A 12,400-nucleotide genomic window follows, 5' to 3' on the forward strand; every position below is an offset into this window, starting at 1 on the left:
AATCTATCTCACAGCCTCACCCCAGGTCTTTTATTAGCTATTAAACTCTGAGGCCCAAATCTGCTTTCTTTAAATCCTTTCTCTAACCTTCAAGTCCCTATAGCCTTCAGCAGACAGGTTTCAAATTCTGCTTGCTCTTGTCTGCAATCAAAATTTGTCCTAGACAAAATTAAGAGATTACTTTCTGAAGCTTAAATCTTAGTTTAACCTTGTAAAATCACTCTTAAGGTAGAAACTGAAGGATTTGCTAGAATAGTTCATTAGCTAATTAATGAATTTTTACATAAGTGGTATTTACACCTACCAAAAAACTAAGTTGATGAATTTCTATAAATATTAAAGAAACAGATAAAGAAAAATCTTACCAAGCATTATTATAGGAATGTCTCTTTAAAGTTAATCAAGTGATTGTGAAACATGTAACTAATCTACAAATCTGGCAAACATTATGTATCATAAAGAGACTCCTTTAACAGGGACCCAATTAAAAAATGCTTTTTGAAAAGCTAAATTAGAGACCTCCACAGCACTGTTATACAAAATAGAGAAAAATCAGTAAATACCTGAACTGAAGTGGTTGTTTCGTGTAAATGACCACCAGCAACTGCTCCTTTGGAAGCTGCTAAGGAGACACTGTGCACTTTGGGGGTTCCTGGAGCATCAATCTTTTCATCTGTCCTATGCGACTGCCAGGCTTCCTTTCGATGATGAGATTCAGTGGCTTGCTGGTCTCCAAAAGCAGCCCAGGAATAGCTATCTTTCTGTCCATCCTCAAAAGCATTCCAATCTACAACCTGGCTAAGACCAGCTGAACTGAAGTCCGCAAAATCATCCGAGTCTTGAAAAGCACTGCAGTCATCTTGAATATTTGGCACAGAATCAAAGTCTCCAAACTCACCTTCTTGCCCAATTTCCAGTTTTGAAATAGGTTCAGTGCCTGTCCCAGTAGGTTTTCTTGCCAAACTGCATCCCTCTGATAAACTATCAGAAGTCTGTTTTAGGTCTGACTCAGAAAATACAATCTCCTCTTGGCAAGAGACAGTATTTGATTCCCCGAATTCTCCAAAGTCATCACCTGGTTCACTCAAATGTGGAAAGTGCTCTGAGGACTCTTCAAAAGTGACATCACTCATTGAATCTTGTGTACCAGCAGTAACAAAAGGTGGAGTTGTGCCACTGGCTGTGCCAAAGTCACCAAAATCATCCTCAATGGTATCGTTGCAAGTCACAAAGTCATTACTACTATCATCATTTTTTACACTCACAGAATCATCCAAAACATTTTCTTCTGTAGGATCAAAGCTGAGGCTCTGGGAGTCAGTAAACCCTCTAATTTCTTCTTTGGAAGAACCAACTTCGTCATCTGCATCCAAAGTTTTAGTAGAAACCATGCACAGGTCAGCACATTTAGAAGTGAATAAATCAAGATTTTCCTCAGCTTTACATTGTTCTCTCCTACTGGCTTCTGAATTTTCAGCTGGGTCTGCCAAACTCCAAGCCTCTGACTGAACCCTTGAATTGAAAAATTCATCTTGTTGCAATGTGGGAAGGCCTTGCTTTCCCCTGCTGAAACCCCTGTCACTCGCTATGCTTATTTCTGAAACACAAACCTGATCCTTTCTAGCAGTGTCTCCTTTATCATCAAAGCTTCTATCCAAAGAAACTTCTTTTACAGAATTCAGTTCATTGACTCTATTAATTTTATTGTTTTCCTGAATGGTTAGTGCTTCATCATTTAAAACTGCACATCCTATTTCTTCTAGTTGTATCCTTTCTTTTCTGGAAAATGTGGCAAAATCTGCAAATTCCTCAGCGGGACTAGGTGCATAGTCTAAATTATACTCAGTACTATGAGTGCTAACAGGCTTTCGTCCTTTTGAATCAGCTACAGCGTCCAGATCATCTGTTCCCTGAGGATTTACAGTTTCCAACACTGCAAACCCATTTGTTAGAATCTCCAGACAAGGAGGCTTTTCACCATTGCAGCTCTCTAACTGCTTGTTCTGATGAACAACATTCAGATCAGTTCTAAAATCTCCTGGAGAGAAACTTTCAGGTGTTCCAACATTCTGTCTCTGCTCGACTTCTTTATTTAAATCTCGTGGACTTTCTATGCCATCAATGGAAGTATCTAAAGTTTTAGATGAAATTATTTCTTTGCTGGTGGTAGAAAGTAAAACATCAGACTGTCCTTTCACAGGAGAAGAAAGTTCAGCAGTGATGTCCTTATCGTTACTATTTTTAATGGACTTAAAGCTTGTAAGGCTATCTACATTTTCTGAGAAATCATGAATTGGCATAAAATGGTTTGAAGGTACAAACTCTTCCTTGGGACGAGTGTAATCTGGTGTATCAAAATCAACAAACCCTACACCAGAAGGGCTAACTTCAGAAAACCCACCAAATTCCCCAAATTCATCGTCATCATCATCCTCAGCTCCATTGTCTAGTGGTGGTGGGGATGAAGAGTACATTCGAATGATGTCTGGCTCCATCGTTCAATTGCTTTCAAATACTTAATTTACACCTGGGGAAAAAAAAAGATTTTTTTTTAGGGAACAGATTACATATAACAAAGTCATTCAGAATTCTCTCAAAGAAACTTCAAAACAGTGTAAATTTACAGTGCTCTGCTTTTTATTTTTAAACTATTTTTCTGTAAAGCAATTATCCTTCAATTAAAAATTAAATAAAAAATTTTAAAAACCTAAAAAAACACAATTATTTTTATCTTAGGTAAGATTACACAGCTATAATATAATGGCAAAAGAAACCAAAACAAAACACCTTTTACAGTGTATGTTTCCAAGGGCATTGATAGCACATTACTGAATCTGAGGATTCCAGAAAATTTCAAATAAACACTTACAAAAGTACATCTTTTGTAACAAGCACTTGCTTGTTCTCTTAGACTCTCCTTCTAGTTCACTGGGGACTCAGGACTTGCCTTGTGGATTTGTAGGAGTTCTTTATAAATAAAATGAAAATGCTGTCTTTAATAATGGCTGCATATATTTTCTTCAATTTGCTTTTCAATGTTTATTTCTGACTCAAGTTAACTTTTTCTGGTTTTATTTTTTCAGAGAAGCTTTAGGTTCACAATAGAATTGAGCAGAAGATATAGAAACTTCCCATACGGATCCTACCTGCATTAATTTGCATAGTCTCCTCTGTTATGAACATCTTCTACCGAAGTGCTGTGTTTGTTACTACTGATGAACCTACACTGACACATCATTACCCAAAGTCCATAGTTCTTATTAGGGTTCATTCTTGGTGCTAGCATTCTGAGTTTGGACAACTGCATAAAGACATGCACCCACCATTACAGTATGACACAGGGTAGTTTCACTGTCCCCCAAATCCTGCGTTCCACCTAACTCTATTCATCTGTCCCTCTCCCCTACCCTGGCAAGCACGGATTTTCTTACTGTCTCCATAGTTCTGCTTTTTCTAGAATGTTATGCAATTAGAATTACAGAGTATGCAGCCTGTATATACTGTATGATTGGCTTCTTCCACCTACTAATATGTATTGAAGGTTCTTCCTCCATGTCTTTTCATGGCTTGAAAACTTATTTTCTTAAACTACTGAATGGTATTCCATTACCTGAATATACCATAGTTTAATTTTTTGTAACTTTCCATTTTGAAATTGCTTAGGTTGACAAGAAGCTGTAAACACAGTACAGAGAGTTCTCCTGCATGCTCTCACCCAGTTTCCCTCAGTAAGAACACAGTGAACAAGAATGGCACACGACCAAACCCTGAAACAGACATCCATGTAACCTACTAAATCAGCTACACAGCTTGGTTAGATTTCATCACTTTTCCTTTCTTAGGGTGTCTGCACAGTTTTATGAAACTGATCATACGTGCAGATTAGATTTCATTGTCACTATAATTGGGGTTAGAACTGTTGCAAAAATAGTTCAATAATATCAGTATAAAGTCCTTTGTGCAATCCCTAAATAGTCATGCCCTTCCATAAACCCGAACTGTTGGAAACCACTAATCTATTCTCCATCATTATAATTTTGCTATGTCAAGAGTGTTATCTAAATGGAATTATGTAATATGTAACCCTGTGAAGCTGGCTTTTTCACTCAGCTTAATGCTCTCAAGATCCATCTATGTTGTTGTATGTACTCACAGTTCATTCCTTTTTATTGCTAAGTAGTATTCCACTATTTAACTTCTATGCAGAGTACATCATGAGGAATGCTGGGCTGGAAGAAGCACAAGCTGGAATCAAGATTGCTGGGAGAAATATCAATAACCTCAGATATGCAGATGACACCACCCTTATGGCAGAAAGAGAAGAGGAACTCAAAAGCCTCTTGATGAAAGTGAAAGAGGAGAGTGAAAAGCTTGGCTTAAAGCTCAACATTCAGAAAACGAAGATCATGGCATCTGGTCCCATCACTTCATGGGAAATAGATGGGAAAACAGTGGAAACAGTGTCAGACTTTATTTTTTGGGGCTCCAAAATCACTGCAGATGGTGACTGCAGCCATGAAATTAAAAGATGCTTACTCCTTGAAAGGAAAGTTATGACCAAGCTAGATAGCATATTCAAAAGCAGAGACATTACTTTGCCAACAAAGGTCCGTCTAGTCAAGGCTATGGTTTTTCCAGTGGTCATGTATGGATGTGAGAGTTGGACTGTGAAGAAAGCTGAGTGACAAAGAATTGATGCTTTTGAACTGTGGTGTTGGAGAAGACTCTTGAGAGTCCCTTGGACTGCAAGGAGATCCAACCAGTCCACTCTGAAGGAGATGGGCCCTGGGATTTCTTTGGAAGGAATGATGCTAAAGCTGAAACTCTAGTACTCTGGCCACCTCATGTGAAGAGTTGACTCACTGGAAAAGACTCTGATGCTGGGAGGGATTGGGGGCAGGAGGAGAAGGGGACGACAGAGGATGAGATGGTTGGATGGCATCACTGACTCGATGGACATGAGTCTGAGTGAACTCCGGGAGTTGGTGATGGACAGGAAGGCCTGGCGTGCTGCAATTCATGGGGTCTCAGAGTCGGACGCAACTGAGCAACTGAACTGAACTGATTCCACTATACAGATGTCATCAAGTTTGTTTTTCTGTTTACTCCATGTAAGACATCTAGATTATTTTCAGTATGTTTACAACTACAAGTAAAGCTGCTATGAACATTTGTGTACAGACTGTTATGTGAACATGAGCTCTCACTTCTTTAAGATGAATACTCAGGAGTGCAAAGCCTGGGTCACATGCTAAGTGTGTAATTAATGTTATAAGCCAAACTGTCTTCCCAAGTTAATTTTTAAGGGGTCAAAGTGATTTTCCATTAGTAGTTTTCTTCATTATTTTGCTGTCATAAAGGCTTAAATTTTAAATTTAATAAATATTCACTTTTATTTTCTTCTATTTTACAGGTTTTTTTTTTCACATTTAATACATTTACAATTTATTTTGCCATATGGTCTAAAGCAAAGGTCTAAGTGAATTTTTTCGTAACTAGCAATTATCACAGTCACATTTCTTGAATAATTCTTCCCAGGCCTGTTAATTTATGATATCTCCTTTTTTTTTTTTAAACACATTTAATTCTTAAATGGAATCTGTGTATGAGTTATTATTTTCCCCTGTACTAAACAGTCAAAAGTGTCACAAGACAGACTTATCAGTAAAAGGAAAGGGAAGAGTAATATCAAAGTCCTAGAATAAAAACAGCCCATAAACAATAAATTGATCCTCACAGTTGTCAAGTTCGACACAAGAGGAAATTGTTTACTACAAAATTCAACCAGTTTTGCAAGATAACAACAATAAATTCTTTCAACTCTCAGGATAAAATTTCTTAAGATCTTCCAGTTTTAGAGAGAAGATGCCTTATAAACCACATAATTTAATTCAGAGAGGAGGAAAATGAGGCTCACTGATAAGCAACTTTACTGAGTTATATAGCTGGTTAGCAGAAAATGGCTTCAGAACACAAAAAGATCTTTAGGTTAATGACTGGTCAGTGCTAAGAGAAATAAGCAAGTCAGAAGAAAAAAGATCCCATTGTAATATATCTACTTTAAATTGTTTACCTTATGAAATCAGCATTATAAAGAAGGAAATAACTGCTTTAGTTCCAAGATACTTTTTTTTCCCTGCCGATTTAAAGAGAAAATCATACACACAGTAAAAGATACACATAGATTCTATTTTCTTCCCTTGTTGAGCTTCCTGATAACTGCTTCTAATGCTGGGTGTACAAGGTCATTTGGCCTCTAACAGTTTCCCTACAATTATGAAGTTCCTAGTGTTTAAAAATACTCTCCAATTGTTAATGAAAGTGTGGCGAGAGGGACACTTGCACACAGACACAGAAGGCAATTTGGCTATACTATATGAACTCTTGGAGAAGGCAATGGCACCCCACTCCAGTACTCTTGCCTGGAAAATCCCATGGGCAGAGGAGCCTGGTGGGCTGTAGTCCATGGGGTCGAGAAGAGTTGGACACGACTGAGTGACTCCACTTTCACTTTTCACTTTCATGCATTGGAGAAGGAAATGGTAACCCATTCCAGTTGCCTGGAGAATCTTCTTCCTGGAGAATCCCAGGGACGGGGGAGCCTGGTGGGCTGCTGTCTATGGGGTCGCACGGAGTCAGACACAACTGAAGTGACTTAGCAGCATACGAACTCTATTTTTTTTTTCTGTTAAACAACACGCTCCAGAGGGATTACATAAGCAAATTATGCCATATCATTACAATAGGATCCTTCTGAATCTTTTTAATATAATTCCTTTTTTAAATTTAAAAGCAATCATAATGATGCAGATATGTCAAAAGGACACAAAAACCAGCTTGAAGGGGTTACTACTGTTTAAATCAGGGACAACTTCAGGATCAAAATAAAGATGATGATGGATTATAATTCACTGAATAAAATAATAAACTATCAGCCCTCATGGATATAAACATGTAAATGAATAAACTGAAAGTTAGATTAGGAACAAGATATCGCACAGCTTCAAAATACCTCCCCACAACATACTTAATTACAAAGGGAACAAGGGTAACTTTCCCTTGGTGAAGACTGACACTTAGATTAAGTGATCAAAGTCAGTATCATTAGAAGCAGAAATACAGAAATCATGCATCACCTGATAAGATGCAATGAGGACACAGACTCCTTTCTGGAATCCCTGCCAAAAATACACAGTCTGACTCAACTCATGAGAAAACTTCAGACAAATTCAAATTGAGAGAGAATCTATGAAACAACTGGTCTATAATAATCTTCAAAAGTATCAATGCCATGAAAGTAACAGAAAAATTGGAAAACTATTTCAGATTGAAGTTGACTAAAGAGCTGTGGCAAGTAAATACTACACTTGATTCTCAACTGGCTCCCCTTTTTATAAAGGTCATTATTGGATGACTGTGAGACTTGAATCAGGCCCAAGGATTAGCAGCAATGCACTGATGATTTCTTGATTTTGATGGTAGTGTTGTGGTTATGTAAGAGAAGTTCTCGGTATACACACTGAAATATTTGGAAGAGATGGGGCAACAGTCTCAAACTGTTCTGGGAAAAAAAATAATCTTTTTATAAGTTTCTGATTACTGCAAGATGAAAAATGAAAAAAGGTTAAAAGCATCCCAGGAGATTTATGCTTACATTTAAATATGCCTGTTTTATAATAAAATGTGTTACTTACACAATAATAATGCTTTATTAACAATTACAGCAGATATGCATAAAATTTACCAAATTTAAACCACTTTTAAGTGTATGGTTCAGTGGCTTTAAGTGTATTGACACTGTTGTACAACCATCACCAGCATCAATCTCTGGAACTTTTTTATCCTCCAAAACATCAAAGTGCCTTTGTACTTACTAAATGACAACTCCCCATTCTCCGTCCTCACCCCCCAGCTCCTGCAGCCACCATTCCTCTTTCTGTCTCTAGGAATTGTGACTACTCTAGGTGCCTCCTGTAAGAAGGATCATGCAGTATTTGTTCTTCTGTAACTGGTTTACTTCACTTTCCATGATGTCCTCAAGGTTTATACATATTGCAGCATGTGTCAGAACTGCATTCTTTTTAAGGTTGAATATGATCCTATTGTATGTGATACTATCATCTGTTGATGGACAGATGGGTTGGTTCCACATTTTGGCTACTGTGAATCATGCTTCCATGAATGTGAGTGTATAACCTACCTTATTTTTTAAAATGTTTTTCTTTGAAAGAATAACAGATGAACGAAGTTGCAAAAATGGTAAAGTCCTGCGCACCCTTCACCCAGCTCCTATGGTGACATCTCAGATAGTTCTAGCATAATAGCAAAACTGGAAACACTGGTATTACCATCAACTGAACTACAGACCTTTATTCTGTTTTCACCATTTAAAAAAGGAAGGAAAAAACCTTACATTATTTTGTGTTCATGTATAGTTCAATTTCATGCCATGTACAGATCTATGTAACCACCAGTATCAAGATACAGACCTGCCCCCACTCTTCCAACCCATTTCTGTCCCTGTTGAGGTTGTTCAGTTGCTCAGTTGTGTCCAATTCTTTGAGACCCCATGGACTGCAGCACACCAAGCTTCCCTGTCTTTCACTATATCCTGGAGTTTGTTCAAACTCATGTCCATTGAGTCAGCGATGCCATCCAACCATCTCATCTCCCTTTTCCTCCTGTCCTCAATTTTTGTCACCATCAGGATCTCTTCCAATGAGCTGGCTCTTGGCACCAGGCGGCCAAAGCGTTGGAAGTTTAGCTTCAGCATCAGTCCTTCCAATGAATATTTTGGGTTGATCTCCTTTAGGATTGACTGGTTTGATCTCCTTGCAGTTCAAGGGAGTCTCAAGAGTCTTCTCCAGCACCACAGTTCAAAAGCATCAATTTTTTGTCACTGAGCCTTCTATATGGTCCAACTCTCACATTCATACATGACTACTGGAAAAACCATAGCTTTGATATATGGACCTTTGATGGCAAAGTGATGTCTCTGCTTTTTAATACACTGTCCCTGGGCAACCACTAATCCATTCTACATCTCCTTTAATTTTATGAAAAGTGTTATGTACATAGAATCATACAGCAGGTAACCTTTTGAGGTTGACTTTTTTCATTCAGTATAATGCACTTAAGGTCCGGGGCTGGATGAAACACAACCTGGAATCAAGATTGCCGGGAGAAATATCAATAACCTTAGATATGCAGATGACACCACCCTTATGGCAGAAAGCAAAGAAGAACTAAACAGCCTCTTGATGAGAGAGGAGAGTGAAAAAGCTGGCTTAAAACTCAACATTCAGAAAACTAAGATCATGGGATCTGGTCCCATCACTTCATGGCAAATAGATGGGAAAACAGTGTCAGACTTTATTTTCTTGGGCTCCAAAAATCACTGCAGATGGTGACTGCAGCCATGAAATTAAAAGACGCTTACTCCTCGGAAGAAAAGTTATGACCTACCCAGACAGCATATTCAAAAGCAAAGACATTACTTTGCCGACAAAGGTCTGTCTAGTCAAAGCTATGGTTTTTCCAGTAGTCATGTATGGATGTGAACGTTGGACTATAAAGAACGCTGAGCACCGAAGAATTGATGCTTTTGAACTGTGGTGTTGAAGACTCTTCAGAGTCGCTTGGGGTTGTGGTAAGGACTGCCTGAGTAGATGAATACTGGAGTGGGTTCAGTTCAGTTGCTCAGTCATGTCCGACTCTTCGCGACCACATGGACTGCAGCATACCAGGCTTCCCTGTCCATCACCAACTCATTAATAATATACACTAATAGTATATTTAAATAGTATTTATAATAAAGATGCTAAAGACATTTACATATAGGTTTTTGTGTGAACACAGGTTCTTATTTCTCTGGGATAACTGAGCAAGCATGGGATCACTGGATCTTATGTTCAGTTCAGTTCAGTTGCTCAGTCGTGTCCGACTCTTTGCGACCCCATGAATCGCAGCACGCCAGGCCTCCCTGTCCATCACCAACTCCCGGAGTTCACTCAGACTCATGTCCATCGAGTCAGTGATGCCATCCAGTCATCTCATCTTCTGTCGTCCCCTTCTCCTCCTGCTCCCAATCCCTCCCAGCATCAGAGTCTTTTCCAATGAGTCAACTCTTCACATGAGGTGGCCAAAGTACTGGAGTTTCAGCTTCAGCATCAGTCCTTCCAAAGAAATTCCAGGGCCGATCTCCTTCAGAATGGACTGGCTGGATCTCCTTGCAGTCCAAGGGACTCTCAAGAGTCTTCTCCAACACCACAGTTCAAAAGCATCAATTCTTCGTCGCTCAGCTTTCTTCACAGTCCAACTCTCATATCCATACATGATCACTGGAAAAACCATAGCCTTGACTAGACGGACCTTTGTTGGCAAAGTAATGTCTCTGCTTTTCAACATGCTATCTAGGTTGGTCATAACTTTTTTTTCAAGGAGTAAGCGCCTTTTAATTTCATGGCTGCAATCAACATGTGCAGTAATTATGGACAGAGGTTCGTGACACTGTACAGGAGACAGGGATCAAGACCATAAAGAAATGTAAAAAAGCAAAATTGCTGTCTGGGGAGGCCTTACAAATAGCTGTGAAAAGAAGAGAAGTAAAAAGCAAAGGAGAAAAGGAAAGATATAAGTATCTGAATGCAGAGTTCAAATAATCGCAAGAAGAGATAAGAAAGCCTTCCTCAGTGATCAATGCAAAGAAATAGAGGCAAACAACAGAATGGGAAAGACTAGAGATCTCTTTGAGAAAATCAGAGATACCAAGGGAACATTTCATGCAAAGATGGGCTCGATAAAGGACAGAAATGGTATAGACCTAACAGAAGCAGAAGATATTAAAAAGAGGATCTTATGTTAGCACATGTTTAGTTTGGTAAAAAACTGCCAAACTATTTTTGAGAGTGCTGTATCATTTTACATTCTTATAACATTTTATTTGTAAAGGACCATCTGTGATGTTTAAGTAGAATCTGTTCATGGTTAATCTACTGCCTTTTCTATTGTTTGAAAAATGAAACATTTTATTGTTTCCAGGCTTACTTCAAACTGGGAAGTTAAGGCAAATACAAAGATCTGAATCAGGAACTTTGTAACCAACAACAGAAAGTAGTTTTTCTTCTTGTCCCACTTTAGCAAGGTCTTCTCTCCCTCCTCAAGTGCGACAGGCTTTCTGAGACCCCTGGACTATGAACGTCTCCACGTTCCTCAAAACTGTGTCACCTAGTGATGAGAAGAACATGGGTTGCACATTCACTTCAGCAGGTCTTGGCTCGGGTCCAGTTCACCCTGCAGAAACCTGACAGTGCCGCTGCTCCTGGGTTCCAGCCAAGAATGCCAAAGAGCCAGTGTGGGGGGAGCTGAAATTTTCCAGAAAATTCTTGTGTGCCCAGGCCAATTCAGCAAAATTTGTTAACTGAAGTATATTTGTTCATTTTAGCTGAAGTGTAATGAATTTAAATATTAAGTCTGACTTAAACAAATCTACTATTTTTTTTAACCACAGGAAAATATGGATGTTTAAGTAGTTCTTTCTACCAAAAAGAAGCATAGGTGAGCTGACATTAATACTATACCTGGCACACAACCGCCTCAATAAATATTTCTTCATCCTTAATGGACTACTTACTTCACACACAAGGAGTGCTATCTATTATCCAATTTCTTTACAATCTGAACAAGCACTTGTGTGTGTGTGGATGTGTGTTTTGCAGGGAAGGAGGGTATGCTCAACTTGCCTTTTGCTTGTCTGCTGATTCCAAGACCGGCTAGAGGCCAGTAAACAAGTAAGGGGGATATCTAGGAAAGACTGAAGTCACAGTTTACACAAGGCTCTCCTGAGTGAGTAGTCTTGGTAGTCCTAAAGGTAGTCAGAGCAGCCCTGTGCCAGAGTGGCAGCCAGGAAGATAGGGGATACAATGAGGTGACTCGGAATTCATCTCTCTCAAGAGGAAGAGCCACATTTGTTTAATGAGCTCTAGCCACAAGTCTGAAATGGTCTTGGGAAAAAAAAGATGGTGAGTCTCCAGGCTGAGAGCTCTGGGCTCAAGTGGCAAGATGGGCTTGGGAAGGCAAAGGAATGAAAAGAGGGATGGGACTGATCATTTAAGACTATCAACCCATTTAAAAATAGTTTCTCAAGAAGCACAAAGTTGGAGGACTTAACCTAACCAGATATCAAGCATTTGTTTAAAGCTATATGGCCATGCAATAACCAAGATGCCAGTGCAGAGTGGTGGTGGGGGGGTGGGGGTGGGGGTGGGGGTGGGGGGAGAATAGGCTTTCAACAAATGGTGCTAGATCATCAACTGGGAGAAAAAATCTTTGATTCTACCTAATATCTTACTCAAAAGTTAGCACCATACAGAGTGTAGGCCTAAATGTGAAAGATAAAATA

At 39.0% G+C, this 12,400-nt stretch overlaps 1 protein-coding gene across 7 annotated transcripts in view; it reads right to left on the reverse strand.

Moving 5' to 3' along the window:
* The window catches only part of AFTPH (aftiphilin), a 71,754-nt gene that overhangs the window by 38,997 nt on the left and 20,357 nt on the right, over positions 1 to 12,400 (reverse strand). For all 7 annotated transcript variants that reach the window (XR_011255633.1, XR_011255634.1, XM_069583023.1 and 4 more), the window contains one exon: positions 564 to 2,527. Coding sequence is in view for 5 of the 7 variants with exons in the window: in XM_069583023.1 (XP_069439124.1) it covers positions 564 to 2,495 (1,932 nt within the window). In the remaining 2 variants the exon portion in view is untranslated. The remainder of the gene's footprint in view (positions 1 to 563; positions 2,528 to 12,400) is intronic.

The sequence above is a fragment of the Ovis canadensis genome, chromosome 3 (assembly GCF_042477335.2).
Source record: "Ovis canadensis isolate MfBH-ARS-UI-01 breed Bighorn chromosome 3, ARS-UI_OviCan_v2, whole genome shotgun sequence".
In the NCBI taxonomy this organism is placed as follows: Eukaryota; Metazoa; Chordata; class Mammalia; order Artiodactyla; family Bovidae; genus Ovis; species Ovis canadensis.